The 20,149-nt window shown below is 40.3% G+C and overlaps 1 protein-coding gene across 1 annotated transcript in view; it reads right to left on the reverse strand.

The window, feature by feature from the left end:
- Positions 1 to 20,149, reverse strand: part of BUB1B (BUB1 mitotic checkpoint serine/threonine kinase B) — a 38,195-nt gene that overhangs the window by 16,158 nt on the left and 1,888 nt on the right. The window contains exons 3-14 of the mRNA XM_037900493.2: positions 19,364 to 19,423; positions 18,949 to 19,093; positions 16,433 to 16,629; positions 16,150 to 16,328; positions 14,853 to 15,052; positions 11,281 to 11,375; positions 8,481 to 8,707; positions 6,149 to 6,261; positions 4,808 to 4,953; positions 4,428 to 4,480; positions 3,538 to 3,622; positions 3,010 to 3,112 (exon numbers count right to left, since the gene is read on the reverse strand). Coding sequence (XP_037756421.1) covers positions 3,010 to 3,112; positions 3,538 to 3,622; positions 4,428 to 4,480; positions 4,808 to 4,953; positions 6,149 to 6,261; positions 8,481 to 8,707; positions 11,281 to 11,375; positions 14,853 to 15,052; positions 16,150 to 16,328; positions 16,433 to 16,629; positions 18,949 to 19,093; positions 19,364 to 19,423 — 1,603 coding nt within the window. The remainder of the gene's footprint in view (positions 1 to 3,009; positions 3,113 to 3,537; positions 3,623 to 4,427; positions 4,481 to 4,807; positions 4,954 to 6,148; positions 6,262 to 8,480; positions 8,708 to 11,280; positions 11,376 to 14,852; positions 15,053 to 16,149; positions 16,329 to 16,432; positions 16,630 to 18,948; positions 19,094 to 19,363; positions 19,424 to 20,149) is intronic.

Below are 20,149 nucleotides of genomic sequence, written 5' to 3' on the forward strand. Positions count from 1 at the left end.
TCTCCAACACAAAAAGCACAAGAAGTAACATAACTTGTTACTCATTCTTAGCTTCCTTCCTGAAAACTTCCACATGGCACACTACTGGATGTCCTTGGTATTTATGCTGATTAATAATGCAAATTGTATATCATTCTGCTTTCTGACAGTTTACAGTAGAACCTCAGAGTTACGAACTGACCAGGCAATCACACACCTCATTTGGAACAAGCAGTACGAAAAATCAGACAGCAGCAGAGACCAAAAAAAAGCAAATACAGTACAGTACTGTGTTAAACTACTAAAAAAAATAAAAGGGAAAGCAGCATTTTTCTTCCGCACAGTAAAGTTTCAAAATTTTGAAAGAACCACCATACTGTTTTGTTCAGTTATGAATATTTCAGAGTTACGAACAACTTTCATTCCTGAGGTGTTCGTAATGGAGGTTATACTGTATACGCAAATATAAGACTAAAATTGGTCTTCACTTTTTAATTTTTAAACCCACGTTACTTCCTCCAATGCTCTGTCCCCTTTCTCACTCCTTTTCCAGTTCATACTGTTCCCATAGCCGGTCGAATCATCTGATCATCCCCTTCTTCCCCCTGCACAATCATCAAAATTTGTACTTCTCTTCCCTTCTGGTTCTTCTGATCTTGGATAAAAGGTATCTCTGGCACAGGCTTCAGATGCTCCTCCTATATCATACTTTTAGTTTCAGTTGGGTAATTGAGTTCTGCCTACCTAGAATTATGTCATTTTCTTTCTGTCCTGAGCTGTTTAACATAGTGTTGCTGAGAACTGTTTAAAGCTTACTACCATTCACCTGGGAAGCGGGTGAATTTCAGTGTCTAATAAGGTGATCATGGAATAAAATTTATTTCCATCTAAAGCTGTGTATGCTCTGTAGGCACATTATAAAAAGTTAAAAATCAAAAGTATGTCAAACATTAAAATCCTTCCCAACTCAAGACAGACAGCCCTCAAAGCCACTAATGACTTCCGCATTCCAAATCCCAAAGATCTCTTCTTAACAATCATTCACTTGCAACTCCCTGAACCTTTGACACAACCACTCTCCCCGTTTCTCCTTGAGACCCTCAGTTTCTTTGGACTTCAGGACTGTCCATTCCCTGCTCTCCTACCTTGCTAACCAAGCCTTTGTAATTAGAATTGCCTCAGGAGAAAGATTTCCTCAGTCTTCCCTTTTGGGCATGCCCTAAGGCAGTGGTTCCTAAACTTTTTAATAAAGGTGACCCAAATGCATTTTTGTCTTTTGAGGGCCCCCATTGCTCCTACTTCCTCATATCCCCTCCTCCTCCACCTTCCTTCACAGCCGTCCAGCCCCTGCTCCCCCTCACAACCCCTTACTCTCCTCAACCCTACCCCCTCCTGCAGCCCCTAGCTGGATCCCCTCTCTCTCATGGCCAGGCCACTGTCCCCACCAGGGTGTTGTCTGCTTGCTAGCTCCAGCTGCTTCCTCTGTACTGTTGCTGCTTCCCAGATCTTGCTCCCCGCTCTGCTGCCCCTTGGAAGTGAGAACAGGATCCAGGCAGCAGCCGCATGAAGGAAGCAGCCTCCAGGCAATGTGCAGGGCAGAGAAAGGCTGCTGACTGACTGCTCACTGGCTCTGGCTGCTGCCTCCATCTGGATCCTGCTGCTCTTGTCACTGCCTGCTGCTCAGGGTAAGCGGGAGCAGAAGAGGACACACATGACCCATGATGCGGGAAACAGTGCCCTAAAGGCCAGTCTTTTCTCCTTTCCATTAGCCTTCTGGTTGCCTACATGTACAACCATTGTTATTTTTACCCTTCTACCTTTTCTGTACAGGCTCCCATACCTCCTCAGAGATGTCTCACCAGTTACACATGGCAAAAACTAAACTTCTCATCTTTCTTTTGAAGCTGCCCTGCCTACTTTCTCCATCATTGGTGACAAATCCAGTCTTATTCCTATTGCTCAAAGTTGCAACTTTGAGGGTCTCTTTTACTCTTCCCTCGACATCTTGGCGCTCACCAAATCTAAATGCTTCTTTCTCTATCACACTGCCAAAAACACAAAAATGCCCCTCCTCATCCTCTCTTCAGCCAAGCCATGGTTCACATCATGATTATGTATCACATGAACTCCTGTAGTCATCTACTCCATTTTCACTGATATTCACCTTTCTCCTCTTCAATCTATCCAGCATTCACCCTTAATCACATCTCTGGCCATCCTAATTTATCTTCCTTTCTCAAATCCCTTCACTTGCTCATTACCTACTTCCGCATAAAGTTCAAACTCACCTTGACTGCTAAGATCCTGCTCAACTCTGCCCTCTGACTTGTTATCCTTCACTCCCCAATTTGTACCTTGTCTCCTCTTGCTTTTTTTTTTTTTTTTTTTTTTTTTTTTAAACTGTTTCCCGTCTTGCCCTCTCATCTTAATGCCTTTTCCATTCTGTTTCTAACCACGCATCAGTTATCTTCACTATGCCCACTTTTATAGCCTTATTTTCTGTCACCAACTTCCATTTCTGTGCAGTGTCCTCCCCCCCACATCTCACTCCCTACTTTAAAAATCATCAGAACTTTTATGATTTGCTTGCTATACAAGTGATTTTTGTTCACGTCAATCCTTCTTTCCTTTTGTCTGCATTCCATGTTTGTCCAATTAGACTGTAAACGCTGAAGCAAGGACTGGGTCTGTTAAGGTTGTATAAGAAATAGTCATTAACATGCCATAACTGCATGATGCTTTAGTGTTTTTTAAAGCATCCCTTCACCCCAAAAAAGCTGCACTCATCTCCTGATCAGCTACATCTTAAGAAAAAGCTAAAAAAACCCAAGTCTTGCAGTGTGATCTGAAAGTCACAGATGAAAATGGCTCGCAAATGAAAAAGAAAAGCTAGGGATCCCTTTCAGAAAAGGTATGGTACTGCTTGTTTCCATCAAGGACTCATTAGTCCTTCTATCATACCATCACCAAGTTTGGCAATATTGCATTCTACACCTCCTTCTCGAGCTGACAGAGGAAATTTCTCCTTACGCAGACTTCTGGCGGCATGTTTTCCTTGGCGGTGATACTATCTGAAGGTTTACGAACAGCAAGGGGACGTCGGGCACTTTTCTGTGGGTGGCCTGCAGGATGACTAAACAAAAGTGACATTGCATTAAATATTGATAAAAATAATTTTTCTCCTCAAGAGACTTAATTCACTCAACACTTCAAGACCACTTTGCTTCCTTTTTAGGTTAGAACTACAAACCAACACAATAAACTACTTACCAAGAATGGAGACAATCTTGTTAAGGTAGTAGGGGTGGGGGTATGGACAGAAGATGCACCGTGAGAAGAGAAAAGAATAATTGTGTGAAATCAATAAAAGAAAGATTTAGGATGAATATTGGGGAATTGTTTTCCTGACCATGAGGCTGTGGAGTCTCCCAAGAGCAGTGAGACAAAACTAGACAATACATAAAAAGGAATACTGTCATGAATAATTGTGCTGTAGAGGAAGTGGTATGGGGGTAGTCTAGGCAATTTACTATGTATATGTTTCAGTGATTCTATAACCTGACATTCTGGTTTTCTGAAGCAGACGATTCATCAAATATGGAGAAAAATGTAGTAGGATCCAGTGAAGGAGGGAGATCTGCATCTGGAATTAAAAACAAAGACTGGGTAATAGACAAATACTCCTGCACAGCACATACAATGGTGCTTCAGACCCATATAAGACAGCTCAAAGTGCCTGTCCTAGCAGGAAGTATTTGGACTCATGCTTAAAAGCATCCCATTTAAAACACAATAGTGGCTTATAGCGTTAAAATCATTTGGTTTTGCCATGTTAAAGAAACTCAGAGAGTAAAAGCATGGTTCTTCACGAGCCAGTGTGCTCTGTCTGGAATTTTCTTTATAGCTTGTACCTTTTTTCTTAAGCGTGATCTCAACTTTCTGCTCATCCTGGTCATCCAAAAACACATTGTCTCTCTAGATTTCTGAGCGCCCAGCTAGAGGCTGGGTTATTTCTGTCAATAAGGAATAGTAATCTCATACCTGACCATCAAGAAGATAATTTAGTCAGCCTACGCCCTTTCAGGAACAAGTAGAGTACACAAGGTCTGAGAAAAAGCTTTCTCACCTACAGCAGTCCAACTATAGAATACTACCAGCTCCTCCAGAAGGCACTCTAAACTGATATCAGTCTCAAAGAGAGTATGAAACTCTAGAACTGAACTCAGGAAAAGAAGGAAGGATCCTCAGCTATTAAAATTATTAGATTTGAAAGTCTCTTTAAATAATCAACAGCACAATGAGCATGCGAGACTCCTGAACAAGACCAACGCCAGTTAAGCATGTTCTTTTCGCTATTCTAATCCACACAATTCAGCTATTCATTTGAATGACTACTTCCCATCAGCATAGCCGTCTCTCAAAATGGTATCAATGCAAACAGAACTTACCCTTAGAGCACAGCTGTTCGTGCTGTTGAGCATTTTCTGCCAACTGGGACTCACTGTGAACAAAATATAGGCAAGTTTTTAATACATGCATGCAGCCCCCCAACTATACTTAGTAGATGAGCAAGCTGAACTCAGCTATAACGCTAAACATTACTCTTCTCAGAAAAATTATTAAAATCCTCTGAAGACAGATACCTGATTCTGTTCAGAGGCCAATACCGAGATCAGGGTATATTTTGAGGTATGATGTTTTTGGAAAAAACATGAGGAAAAACTAAAAACAGGCTTCCCAGAAAGTGACACATACTAAAAAAAGCGAAGAAAACCACACTGAGGCAGAGACTCTCCACCTCCTGCTGCCAAAGCAAATCCCGCACTACCTTTGCAATCCAGTCAGTTTTTTCACAAGAGATTCTGCAGTGAGTGTTACTGCGCTGGGGAAAGCAACTTCTCCTTCTGCTTCAAGAGGCTCTGAAGCTCCCACCAAAACAGATTCCATTCTTGCAGGCTCCCTCTCTTCTGTTGGCTTTGACCATGAAAGGGGGAGTGGCAGAGGGGAGAGAGACAGCACTCAGTGAGTAACTCGCAAGCCATACTACCGACTTCCAAAACTGTATGGGATAGCACTCTGTGTGTAGTTAGAGTCAGGGTAGATTGATCACCGATTTAAATCACCGATTTCAATGATGATTTAAATCAGAAAGCAGATAACTTATTTGAAACAAATTTCAATCATGCTTCCTGTATGCACCTTATTTTTCTAAAGAAAGGTTCATTCTCATTGGTTGGTACAATAACAATGTGCTGATTTTATTATTTACAATTACATCTAGTTTTCACACTAAATTTGGTACTTGGTTAGCCAGGAGGATACAGCCTAACTACACACATTTATTTGAGCAATTACATAGCTTAGTATAGAAATTAAGAGTGTGAATAAATGTAATAAAGTGCATGGTTAGAAAGTGTATTTACTAGATAATTAACTGTTTATTCATAATTTGTGTCTCGCTGTATTTGGATGGACATTAAAAATGCCCAAACAGAATTCTAAACAGCATTTTTATTTCTAGTTAAAAACTACCTTAATGCAGTGGATACATAAGAAAAGTATTTCAGCTAAACTTTCCAGCAAATTACTAACATTTGGAAAAAAGTTAAAACACCAACATTCACTTCACTTTTAGGACTGAAAATTAGAGAGAAATTTAGCGCAGCATATGACAGACTGTGCCACATTTATAAGGGTTGACATCAGAAGTGAAAAATGTTTTCTTAAAATTCAATATGTAAAAAGAAGCCTTTAAGTAAATAAGTTTGAGGTGGGCTCTTGCATTTAGTATATTTTTATTTACACAAATTTTAATAGAAGCTCGGGCCTTAACGTAGGTTGTCAAATTTAGTTTTAAAAGGGGAAAAAATAAAATAAAATAAAAAATCAGATTTAAATAAGAGTCAGATTTTTTAAAGCCATTAATTTTTATCCTTCGTAGTTAAAATAAACTGAAAAAAATATAGAAAACAATATTTCTCTCATCTTTCAGTTATTAGGGTGGTGGCCTTATGAGTTATTTATACCAAATATTTAAATATCCCTTCAGAGTAAGAGGGAGGAAACTGTACTAGCCAGATAAAAAACAGAGGGGTCACTATTCCATTAGAGCTTTCATTTGCCTTCATACAGGTAGGCCATTAGCACAAATGAACAAGGAAGAAGATACCTGCTCAGATGTTCTCTTCTGCTGGTCATCATCTTTCTCCTTCAGCTTCTTCTCCAGCTCTTCAATCCGCCTCTGCATCTCTGCTGTCTGCTGTGCTATGGCATGAAACTCATCTAAAGAAGGAAAGCTTAATTAAGTATTATGTATTCCTTATGAGTAACCCTGTAGCCAAGCCCAAACGCTGCACGCCCCCAGTAACAGACACCAGATCCTCTTGTAAAGAAAAAGTTTTCCCATCCTACTTCCTGGGGAGTGGTATTTATTTAGGCTACTAACTAGGGCTGTCAAGCGATTAAAAAAAATTAACCATGACTAATTGCACTGTTAAACAGTAATAAAATACCATTTATTTAAATATTTTGGGTGTTTTCTACACTTTCAAATATACTGATTTTAATTACAACACAGAATACAAAGTGTACAGTACTCACTTTATTTCTTGTTTTTCTACAGTGCAAATACTTGTAATCAAAAATACAGTATTTTTCAATTTACCTAATACAAGTACTGTAGTGCAATCTCTATCGTGAAAGTTGAACTTACAAATGTAGAGTTATGTACAGAAAAACTGCATTGAAAAATAAAATATAAAATTTTAGAGCCTACAACTGCACTCAGTCCTACTTCTTATTCAGCCAATTGCTCAGACAAATAAGTTTGTTTATATTTGCAGGAGATAATGCAGCCTGCTTCTTGTTTACCATGTCATCTGAAAGTGAGAACAGGCAGGCACTCTCATGGCACTGTTGTAGCAAGCGTTGCAACATATTTACATGCCAGATGCGCTAAAGATTCTCATGTCCGTTCATGCTTCAGCCACCATTCCAGAGGACATGCGACCATGCTGATGATGGGTTCCGCGCGATAACAATACAAAGTAGTGCAAACTGACGCATGTTCATTTTCATTATCTGAGTCAGGTGCCACCAGCAGATTTTCTTTTCTGAGGGTTCGGGTTCTGTAGTTTCCGCATTGGAGTGTTGCTCTTTTAAGATTTCTGAAAGCATGCTCCACACCTCGTCCCGCTCAGATTTTGGAAGGCGCTTCAGATTCTTAAACCTTGTGTCGAGTGCTGTAGCTATTTTTAGAAATCTCACATTGGTACCTTCTTTGCGTTTTGTCAAATCTGCAGCGAAAGTGTTTTTAAAATGAACATGTGCTGGGTCATCATCCGAGACTGCTATAACATGAAATATATGGCAGAATGCAGGTAAAACAGAGCAGGGGACATACAATTCTCCCCCCAGGAGTTCAGTCACAAATATAATTAACACTTTTTCTTTTTCCCCCTTAAAACGAGAGAGTCATCAGCATGAAAGCATGTCCTCTGGAATGATGGCCAAAGCATGAAGGGGCATATGAATGTTTAGCATATCTGGCATGTAAATACTTTGCAATGCCAGCTACAGAAGTGCCATGCAAATGTCTGTTCTCACTTGCTGGTGCCACTGTAAATAAGAAGAGGGCAGCATTATCTCCTGTAAATGTAAACAAACTTGTTTGTCTTAGCGATTGGCTGAACAAGAAGCTGGACGGAGTGGACTTCTAGGCTCTAAAGTTTTACATTGTTTTGGTTTTCAGTGCAGTTATGTTACCAAAAATAAATAAATAAATAAATAAAATAAAATCAAAAATCTACATTTGTAAGTTGCACTTTCAGGACGAAGAGGTTGCACTACAGTACTTGTATGAGGTGACTTGAAAAATACTATTTCTTTTAACATTTTTACAGTGCTAATATTTGTAATCAAAAATATACATTTTGGATTCAATTACAACATAGAATATATATGAAAATGTAGAAAAACATCCAAAATATTTCAATTGGTATTCTATTGTTTAACAGTGCAATTAAAACAGCGATTAATTTTTTTGAGTTAATCGCAATTAATCGACAGCCCTACTATTAACAGAACCAAAGAGGATCAGGTAGGGTAAAAAGGCCCATTCACCAAACAGACCCAGTTTAATCCCTGCTGTTCCTGGATAAACCCCTATAGTCAAGGCAGACAGCACACATTCCTTTCTAGGAACAGTTTAAGGAGGAGTGCTCTCATTCACAATGGTTCACCTGTTAAAACTGATGAGCCACTGAACCTCTTTTTCCCCTCCCCACTGCCCTTCCCATTATAGACCTCCACATAAGTCTTCTCAGTCCCTGGTTGCTGGTTTTCTACTCTTAGTATCAACAGGTGCGAAGCAACAGTCCTACCTGATGCTTTGCCTTCTTCACCAGTGGCAATAAGGAAGGCTGCCACACCTAATGGGAACTGCAAGTGTAGTTTTCTGAATCAATCTGAAGCAACTTCAGGTCATCCCTTTTGATACATACCTTCCCTTCTCTTTTTTGCTTTCTTTCTATATATTTCAGCTCGGATCTCTTCCAAGGAGAACTCCTCTACTCCAGCGTAAACTCTCTCTTTACAATACATTGCAACCTCTTTCTTCTCCTGAGCGTCCTGTTGATGGTTTTGCACCCGTTGTAGTGGATCCACTTCCTTCCCAGGCTTCCGAGCACTTAAAACATGATTTATGCTGGACTCAATTTTGCAGGGAGTACTAAGAGAACAAAAGATAATTAACATTCAGCACATAGTCCCCATAGAGGGGAGCATGGGTGGAACTATGGATAATCTCAAAGGATCCATTTAAGTTCAGGACAGCCTATGGGCAACATAAATCAGCTCATGAAACAGGAAAGGCAACAGAAAGGAATGGAATGTCAGAAAATTTATAAGTAGACACCTATGGGTAAGTGGTAATGAACACAAGCCCCAGTCAAATAGTATACACCTGCTATGTAACACATGTTCTAGAGTGCGAGTTTTTGCCTTTAGCCCCCAAGACCCTTATGGATGCATTTGCCATCTGCATCTTCTTGTCACCAATCACCTCCCACCACTCTCATTTTATTATCTAAGCAAGAAAAGCCAGCCTTAGGACAACAGTTCCAACCGTCACCACACAGTCAATGCAGACTTGTGAACAACTGAATTTGTGAAACCTCTTTAACTCTGTGTAAGATGATGCTATTGAAATTCTAGTGAAGAGTTCTGTGGAAAAGATCCTAATGCGGAAAGTTAAAACTTACGTTTTCACATTAAGAAAGTACTAAACTGAGAGAATCCTGAGGCCAGCATGAAGATTTTGAAGCATGAAAGATATAGGCCTCACAGTTGGGTTTGGCCAATTTGTTAAAAAGAGTCACCTAAACCTATTTAGGACCCTTCTACCCCAAGCTTTCACATTCTATTTTTCACTCTGTAAACATCATTCCAGTTAAACTCTTTCAAGCATAGTTTGGGGTGGGCCAATGCCCACAGCATGGACAAAACAAGACAGACTTTTCTAAACTGTTCCCATAAGGTATAGCCTCATCCAGACTGACTGGCCAAACCACTTAAAAAGCTAATTTAGGTGGAACCATATTTAAAATATTTCTCTTTTCCCTTTAAGTGTAGACAGGACCATACTCTGCAAACAGCAAAGATTCAACCTATACTATAGAAAACAATCATGTCAGGGGACCCAACTATATAGTACCAGGCGACTCCCATAACAGGTAAGATATGTTTAGGTCTTTAGCATAGACAGGACCTTGCCTTGTTATAAACGTGTTCCTGGATTAGGATACGCTTTTGGACACAGCTAGGTAGCATGGTTCCAGGGCATGGCTTAGATTCCATACACAATATACAAAACTATGGGCTTAGCTACACAGTGCAGTAATGCACAACAGTGGGGTGTGAATTCTAAGGTGCATCAACATTTTGTGCATGGAATCTAACTGGCCCGTGTAGACTCTGATGGAGGACACTAAAAGTTCCCTAGAGAGCATTAATACAGCATTGTTCACACTGTGTAGACAAGCCCTTTGAATTAGGGAAAAGCTGTGCTGCAATCAAGCCCTTGATGCTCTTGCTTTTGTATTTTATACATATTCAAAAAGAAGCAATGTTCCACTCACTTTCCCCACTGCAAGATAGTTGTGGCAAGCATAACTAACACCAGTCACCTTCTCCAGAAAGAGGTAAGCAATGTCAACATTTTTTTTTTATTTTTTTCCTGATTTATGAAGTGAGAAAAACAGAGCAATTTACAGGCATTTTAGTGAGCAATGCACAAGCAGGAAGCTAGATTCAAGCCAAGTAACATACTCCTCCATACTTGTCATGCAAACTTTTTAAAAGCTTTTCTCGAAAGAAAACTCCCTTTTAAGCCGACTCTGAAGTTCCAAAAAACACTAGGAAACATAGCTACAAACCTGAATCAGACTTGGCTGCTCCCTACCACCATACAGACAAAAAGGCCATAGACTTATGAAGTAGACTTTTGAGAATTCAAGGCAGCTGTGTCCTTCTCCCTAACTCTGCCAGCTCCCACTACAGTAACTCCTCACTTAAAGTCGTCCCTGATCAATTAGGGAACATGCTCATTTAAAATTGTGCAATACTCCCTTATAATGTTGTTTGGCAGCCACCTGCTTTGTCCACTGCTTGCAGAAAGAGCAGCCCTTTGCAGCTAGCTGGTGGGGGCTTGGAACCATGGTGTACCAGCAGCCCCTGTATCAGCTCCCCACTGCCCTAAGTTCCCTGTGTCTCAACTTCCTGATCTACTTAAAAAGGCAGTATACTTAGAGTGGGGTCAGCATACTTTAAGGGGCAATGCACATCTCTCTCTCTTTCTCACACACAGGGCGTGTGTCTCTGCCATGCTGTCTCCCCTCCCTCCATTGGTGCTGCCTTGTAGAGCATGAGGTTACATTAACAACCCTTGAGGACTCAGCTGAGATCTAGTTCATCATTTATCAGTAAGGCATCCCCTGGGAAATATTCCACCGTCTTCCACCCTCTGACTCCACCACCTCAATCAAGCTTCACAATCATCATTGCTGTGTACAGTATTAAATTGTTTAAAACGTATACAGTGTATACATATATTATATTATAATCTAATCTTTTGTCTGGTGAAAAAAATTTCTCTGGAACCTAACCCCCCTATTTACATTAATTCTTATGGGGAAATTGGATTCGCTTAACATCGTTTCACTTAAAGTCGCATTTTTCAGGAACATAACTACAATGCTAAGTGAGGAGTTACTGTACAAGCCCTCTGAGGAGATAGAAACTCACATGACTTGTTGCTGTGCAGACTCTTCCACATATGGGGTAAAACTGGGCAGCATACAGGGCACCTCTACACCAGATTTCATGTTACTGCGAGGACGCTGAGGGAGCAGAAACCCAATGTTAGCAGCTTAAAGATTCATTCTTAAACACCCCCACAGGCTGATTTGTTCTCCTTCCCTGCCCAGACTTTTTGATGTCCGCAATGACAACTCATTCCTTAGTCCTTAAAAATCCTGCCTCCATAAAACTCCATATTTCTCCAGCACTTCAGTTTCCTTCTGCTATGCAGTCAAGTTACAAAATTTCCAAATGGCCATCAATGCCTTGAAAAACAATGACACATGCCCTTTCTTTTCTACTCCTATCTCATTTCCAGAGATGCTGAGAATCCTCACTACCCAGTCAGTATCTTATTTTTTTCCTCCTCTTCCACCCACTTTTCGCTTAAGATTGCCCCAATACTTCAGCAGCATAATCTCTACTCTCATCTGAGTGCTTCCTGACTTCCCCATTTTCCTCCCTTGCAGATTATGAACAGGAAGTCAAAGAAAGCATCAAGTTAGCAACCCTTCTTCCTTCTCATTTCCCTTGACAATTAAGAATAGGGCTGTCAAGCAATTAAAAAAATTAATCGCTATTAATCATGCTGTTAAGTATTTAAATAAACAGTATTCTATTGTTTATTTAAATACTTTCAGATGTTTTCTATATTTTCAAATATATTGATTTGTAGTACGATAGTGTACAGTACACCTTTTTTATTACAAATATTTGCACTGTAAAAAAAATGAAATAGTATTTTTCAATTCACCTCATACAAGTATTGTACTGCGATTTCTATCATGAAAGTTGAACTTACAAATGTAGAATTATGTACAAAAAAAAATAACTGCATTCAAAAATAAAGCTTTAGCACCTACAATACCTCTCAGTCGCGCTTCTTGTTTATGTCACCGGACAGTGAGAAGAGGCGGTCGCATGGCACTGTTGTAGCCGGCATTGCAAGATATTTACGTGCCAGATACGCTAAACATTCACATGCCCCTTCCTGCTTCAGTCACAATTCCAGAGGACATGCATCCATGCTGATGATGGGTTCTGCTCGATAACGATCCAAAGCAGAGCAGACCGATGCATGTTCGTTTTCATCATCTGAGTCAGATACCACCAGCAGAAGGCTGATTTTCTTTTTTGGTGGTTTGGTTTCTCTAGTTTCCGCATTGGAGTATTGCTCTTTTAAGACTTCTGAAAGCATGCTCCACACCTCCTCCCTCTCAGATTTTGGAAGGCACTTCAGATTCTTAAACCTTGGGTCGAGTGCTATAGCTATCTTTAGAAATCTCACATTGGTACCTTCTTTGGTCAAATCTGCACTGAAAGTGTTCTGAAAATGAACATGTGCTGGGTCAGACTGCTATAACATGAAATATATGGCAGAATGCGGGTAAAACAGAGCAGGAGACATACAATTCTCCCCCAAGGAGTTCCTTTACAAATTTGTTACAAATAAGTTACAAATTTAATTAACGCATTTTTTTTTTAAACGAGCATCAGCATGGAAGCATGACCTCTGGAATTGTGACTGAAGCAGGAAGGGGCATACGAATGTTTAGCATCACTGGCACATAAATACCTTGTAATGCTGGCTGCAAAAAAGTGACATGAGAAAGCCTGTTCTCACTTTCAGGTGACATTGTAAAAAGAAGCAGGCAGCAGTATCTCCCATAAATGTAAACAAACTTATTTGTCTTAGTGATTGGCTGAAAAAGAAGTAAGACTGAGTAGACTTGTAGGCGCTAAAGTTTTACATTGTTTTGGTTTTGAGTGCAGTTATGTAACAAAACAAAACAAAAAAAATCTACATTTGGAAGTTACACTTTCAGGATAAAGAGATTGCACTGCAGTACTTGTATGAGGTGAATTGAAAAATACTTTGTCTTTTGTTTATCATTTTTACAATGTAAATATTTGTAATCAAAAATAACAACATAAAGTGAGCACTGTACACTTTGTATTCTGTGTTGTAATAGAAATAAATATATTTGAAAATGTAGAAAAACATCCAAAATATTTAATACATTTCAATTGTTATTCTTTGTTTAACAGTACAATTAATTTTTTTGAGTTAATCGCATGAGTTAACTGTGATTAATCAACAGCCCTAATTAAAAACTTCAGATACTGTAAACCACACTCCATTCACTTGGACCAACATGCTAGCTATGCAAGCACATTTCATTCTCTTAATCAAATTGCCCTTTAACTAGTGGCAATTCTTTTCTCAGGGTTCCCATAAGTTGTGTCCTTTGCTCTTTCCTACTTTTCCTTCTCAGTTGTTTGATTTCTAACCACTTTCACTCTGATGATACTCAGGTGATCATATTCTCTACTGCCCTTTGACTCTTCCACATCTATTCTCTCCATCTGCTCTGATCAAGTCACTCTGGTATTGGACGGGTTTCAGAGTAACAGCCGTTTTAGTCTGTATTCTCAAAAAGAAAAGGAGTACTTGTGGCACCTTAGAGACTAACCAATTTATCTGAGCATAAGCTTTCGTGAGCTACAGCTCACTTCATCGGATGCTGTAGCTCACGAAAGCTTATGCTCAAATAAATTGGTTAGTCTCTAAGGTGCCACAAGTACTCCTTTTCTTTCTGGTATTGGAGCGATGGAGGCCATAAGTACCTATATAAACAAACTTTTGACTTCATTTCAGCTGCTCTCAGCTAACATCTGAAACTAAACTGCTTCTTTTCAAAGAGGAGCAGCCTGAAGCACAACCCCTTTTCCACCCACCTCTCCCTGTCTGTCTGCAAGCCTCCCTACATTGCTAGAGTACTGCCTCAATGCAACTTCTTCTCAATATCTTCTTGATGCTTTTGGTGCATCCTCTTGACTGTCACCACTCTAAGTCTCAGTTCTCCAGACACCAGACCTGTGGAATGTTTCTGACCACCTTCCCATGTATATAAGGCTGCACAACCACATCCTCAAGCTGTTCCACAGGTTGTGCTGCACTAAGCCAATTTAGCTGCAGCTAATTAATCTTCTGCTTTGCTCTCATCTCATACACTGGACTAACCAAAATTTGTGTATATATATAGATACACCCCCCCCCCCCAAAAAAAAAAAAAAAACTTTCCTCCCATCCCTTTTCCTACCCCACCCTTGGCCAGCTTCTCTCTCTCTCTCCTTTCCACACTGCCCTAGCTCCATAATAGGGTACCAGGTCTCTTCTGTTGCACCTTCTTATTAGCAAGGATTAGACTCAGCAGATATCTGTTGATTTCACAGTGGCGAGGGGAGCTTTCTTATAAATCAGTGAAGTTAAGGGGCTGGAAGCAGAGATGTGGAGATAGGAAGTTATAGAAATAGCCTGGCTTATGAAGAAATCTTAGGTTGAGGCTTTTGTTATTGTTATGCGAGTTACAATAAAGCTAAATCCTAAAGGAGGGAGGTAAGTTTGACTTCATATATAGCACGCGTAGACTTAATTTGAAAGAAACTGGGAAAAATCACCTACTCTTATACCCTCCCTCCTCCTTTTTTAGCCAACCAGCCTTGCCACTCCTTACTCTGCCTGAGTTCCATGGTCCTGCCTTCAGTTCGTTTTCTTTGGCCCTTCCTGTTGGGGGTGCTGCCCATGGCTGTGGTGTAAGTACAGGAAGCTCAGCTCTGGAGACTGAGGCTGTGTTTTCATCAAACACAGCAAAATTTGGGCCATTTGACACCTGTTGAGATGTTGAGTTCTGGAAGCTTCGGCCTCGGTTTGCAGCTAGATGTAAAAAGGAGACAAGTTGTATATGAATAATGTTAGGAATGTTGGATCATATTAAAGAAGTTCTGTATTAAAATCACAAATGAGTTTGGTTCCCCATTGTTTAAATTCCAGGCTATTGCTAATTAAGAGGTCTCTTGGTTTTTGGTACTGTTTCTCTCCCTCTGTGTGTGAAACTTGCAAGCTGCTAATTGTGTTGAAGGCCGAGAAGAGTCTGTTCTCAAAGAAATTTTTTGTAACAACTACTCACACAGAGAGAGACTCAAAGCAATACTCTGTAACAACAGGAACAGCACCCAGAGACTCCCCACCCTTTTGTTGTATTCATCTCGCTTTGTTAACAATTGTGATTAAAATAGAGATAGAGGATGTATGTGGATGGATGCTTGGTGTGGATAATAACTGAATGATCAGGGAGGTGCCAGCCTAAGAATCCAGTGTCCATCGGCTGAAGAAGGCGTCAAGTGGAAACAACCAGAGGACCCCCGGAGGGCAGACTGGAATCCACCCAACAGCCTCAAGAATGGGAGAACCAAAGAACAAGATAACTTCTGGCAGCACGGAGTTGTCAGGAATGTGCCACCTGCTGATTGATTCAGCAACAGCATGATGAAGCAATTCCCATAGACTGGCATAGGAAGAAATTCCTATAAAAACAGACTCTAGAAAGCGAGAACTTTGGGGTCTGATTCTGCAAACCAACTTCCAGGAGCATTAGATGAGCATCTGACAAGGCCCTGCTCCCTCCTCACGTCCAGGCCACCTGGCCAGTGGCTTGGCATGAGCAACTCTAAGGCTGGTAACTATGATAACAACCTTGCAGAACGTGTGTGTGTGTGCGCGTGTGTATAAATATGAAATTGAATGGAATGTTATAGCTATAACTAACTGCTTTCTATGATTCTTTCTGTATTCACAATATGGCATTTTGCCTTTTCCCCTTTAATAAGATCCTGCTGGTTTTTATTGTATTGGTATAACAGGAACACTTAACTACCAGTGTCAGCTATTTGCATACTATACTCAAGTGTATTTTTGACATCACAAGATTACTGTTTTTCCAATAAACATAAGGATTGACCAGCCGAACTTACCTTTAAGAGCATCTCCTACTCGACTGATTGGGGCTCTCACATTTTTCTTCCCCTTGCCTTTCAGTTCCGCCAGTGAGCTCCTTTGGGTTTCAGTGATAACAGGAAGATCCAACTCCTCCTCCTCCTCATCTTGCTCAAGTCCCAGCAGGGTCTGTCGAGAGACCCGGGCCTGAAACTGCCTGAAGAAATGCAAAAAAGTCAGTGTGAATTTCACTATGCAGGTTGCCTATTCAGAGCCATACAAAACAAATCCATTTCTCTTCATTCCAGGGGCAAGTTTTACCTGTGATGGGACTGTAGTTTGTCTTGAGGCTCAGCCCTGCGCTGAAGCCCTTCCTGGAATATTAAATCTGCTTTCTTATAACTACCTCTCGCCTCAAGCGCCTCTGCCCATGTGATGTAGAATAACGCCAGCGATGTGCCAATTTCCTGGCTGTGTAGATAACTGTAGAGGTCCAATGGTTCACTACAGTAGTTTCCCTGCAATAGCCCAGAAGTTTCAGTGATTTACTGCACCAAGTTAAAAAATAAAATAAAAAATAAAGACTCTGGGTCAATTGCTGCCCTTTGATGCACCTGCAAGGCTTCCATTGTTTTCAATTCAAGTTCCACAGGAGCAGACCCAAGGTTAGACGTAACTCTTCGCATTTAAGAGAAATATCAAAGTTCACAAGATGAGGAAAGCAATTGCTAGAAGATTCAGATATAGTGCTACAAAGCATGACTGCTTACCTATGACTCCATACATATACTTCATGGGTGATAATACTGTTCAATTAATTCCAGCCCATAAACTTACAGATGGGCATTTTTTCTCTTTAATTTTTCTTTATAATAGCATTTAAGAATGGTGTACGGTGCCAGACTAATGGCCCTGGAGGAAAAAGTCCTGTTAATCCTCAGAACAGGAGCACACTACCCTGACAACAGCCTGACATTTGGGGAATGGGAAGAGAAGCAAGAATAAGGACTAACTAGCATTCAGAAGGGAATTTAGGGTTTAGGGAATTCAGTTGGTACCAAACTCAATTTGGTACCAACTAAGATGCAAATTAGTGGTAGTTTTGATGTGTAATTGAATGGGCATCCTATAGCATTAACTTTAAAATCACTCCCGAACCAGGCTAGATTCAGATTGGTGACCTACAAGGCACCATTACTAACTTCAAGCTGTCCAGATGCAGTCACTACAACAAATGCACCTTGTAAAACCAGCAGAGCAGTGCTAATCAACATTTATTTTGTTAAATTATTTCAGGTCTCATATTTTGCAACTTGGGTTAGAGAAGTTACACTAAAATTAGAGCCCTTCCTTCTGCCTCAGAAGCAAGCAAAGCTTTTTACTGGTCTGATCTTCACTGGAAGGAAAGCAGAGTTGTTAGTATTACTGTAATACCGAAGAGACCTAACTATGGACCAAGCCCCCACTGTTTTAGGCACTGTAGTTACAGAACAACCGAAAAAAAAAAAAAAGAAAAAGAAAAAGAAATAGTCCCTGCCATAAAGATCTGACATTAGTTTTGAATTAGCTACTTTTCATTGTAAGGCAGGTGAATGGCAGCCACTCACAATGCAGGATTCTCACTTCATCTTAACTATAGATGTTGGACAGTTCAGGATCACTCATTTTCCTACTTGAAGGGACCATTGAAATCATCACTCTGAGGGACAAGGAAAAGAATATGAACTTTATGAAGTGTCCATGTGTGGTAGGAACCAGAGGACATTGCGTGTCTTCCAGGAGTAAGGATCCTGCCTAACAGAAGACTTAGTCTCCCCCTACTGGGGTGATGCAGGAGAGAGGATACTAGGCAGAAAGAACCTGGTTCTGGGAAGTAACAAGCAGTTCAAAGTACACCAGACCCTCGCTAGAACGCGCATCTATATAGTGCGAATTCGCACAATGCGGTCGCGGCCATGGATCCCAAATGTAATTACTTTAATTGGAATTCACTTTAACGCAGTCCCACGTTAATGCAGTACCGCGCATGGATCCCAAATCCCATGTTCTAGCAAGGGTCCGGTGTATGTGCTGCCTCTTGGCAACACACAGGGCATATGCAGTGGAAAAATGAGCCATCTAGAGAAGCGTGTGGACTGCTGTTGCATACGGTGCACTTGTGCCTTTAAAAAAAACCAAACAAAATATTTTTGAAATGTTTTTGCCTGCTATTGTTTTAAGTGACATTTGAGAGGACTAGAAAAAGATTACAGGAGAAAATTTTCTTCATTCCATTTATTCTGTGTATTCAGTTTCACCATCAGTTTCCTCTGTTTGTGTGTGCCTTCCATGCAGCAACAGAGGAGAGAAGAAAAACATCAAAGGTTTGATAAGTCGTTCTGAGGCTTAGGGGCAGATATAGTAGCTGACACTTCATTTACCCCTCACTTTTTTTTTTTTTAATTGACTAGATTTCAAGTCAGCTGCAATCCTTTAAGCTTCTTCTGCTCTGTTTAACTGATCAGAAAATCAAGCTGCATCAGTTTAAAGAAATATGTAGTTTTTCAAATGAATACTTCTGAAGAAAGTAAGGTACAATTTCTGTCCAGGCTGAATGACACCAGAAGACTCCTGAAGATTCCATCGGAAGAACAGTCTTTGAATGATAGATTAGTATATGAATCCTACATTGTGAACAGCTGTCGTGTGCCTGACAGAAGTGTGAAGAGCTAATCCTAAATTTGCACTGGTAGCAGAGTCACAGAATGCACTGTACAAAGAAAAGCAGTTCAGGGACATCCAAAAGCTTCAGAAAATGCTTAAGAAAGTACCTAAGAAAACATCAGAGAGATACTTACAAATTTGAGCCAGAGACTGAGATAGCGAGGGTCTTTGTAGTATCTCTGCTGCTCATTCAGTGCTTTTACAGCTCTCTCCAGCACTGCTGAGAGGTTGCTTTCTTTTCCACCTTGAGGGAATGTTTGCTCTGTCCATTTGATGTACCTGGAGATGGCATAAAAAGAGAGGCATCTTAATTTCTGTATAGTATGAGGAGAAAAGAAAAATTAAGTTTATAGTATTGAGAAAAGACAGACCATAGATTATTACAACAAAAAACATCTCTTTGTACACCTTACCCCCTCGTCAATGACTTTTCTGTTAACAAAATGAAAGCACTTTTTTCACTTCTTGTGACATTCCTACGTGAAACTCTACAATTTCCAACTATTAGAGATTTTACTGCCCCATTCTAGCAAGATAAAGATAGCCTACCTGTCCCAGACATCCAGTGGATCATCTCCAGAGTAAAAGCGGATTTCAGATTCAAATTCCCTAGAAAAGATATAAAATGATACGTAAACAGTAGCTCAGTAACTACAAATATATTGTTAACTTGGTAGAAAACAAGATCTTCACTCCTATTCAGATCACTGTGAATATTTCTTCAGAGACAAACTTGTTTATTTCTCCTGCAGCAGGACCCAATCGTGCTCCCACTGGTGTCAAAGGAACCAAATTAGGATCTTAAACCACCCTTGCACACAAAAAGATTGAGTACTCTGACATTTAACAACAAGGAGGCATTGGAACAGCCTTTCAGTGTGCATTTCCAAAAATTACTATCCTGAGAGTCATATGGTCCCATCAAAGAGAATTCTTGTACCCTGTTATAGGAAGTTACTAGGGAGGGAAAGATAATGAACTGACAGGTAGCCCATTTTGATGGATTATTATAGTGACAGGTATTTTTCCCTGACAAATAGCTTCCCTCACTAGATTATGGTAGGAGTTGCGCCTTCCCTGTTCAGTACTTTCATTTGGAAGATTACTGTAAAGCAGAGGGGGGGTGGGGAAGGGGCGGAAGGACATCCTCCTGTAATTTTTGTATATTCATCTTTAGAAGAATATTCAGACACAAGAGATTCTCCTTAGTGCAGTGTTCTCAAACCTTTTTTACTGATGACCCCTTTCACACAGCAAGCCTCTGAGTGCGACCCCCCCCCCATATACATTTTAAAAAACTTGTGTATATATTTAACACCATTATAAATGTTGGAA

Source organism: Chelonia mydas, chromosome 6, assembly GCF_015237465.2.
Source record: "Chelonia mydas isolate rCheMyd1 chromosome 6, rCheMyd1.pri.v2, whole genome shotgun sequence".
Lineage (NCBI taxonomy): Eukaryota > Metazoa > Chordata > Testudines > Cheloniidae > Chelonia > Chelonia mydas.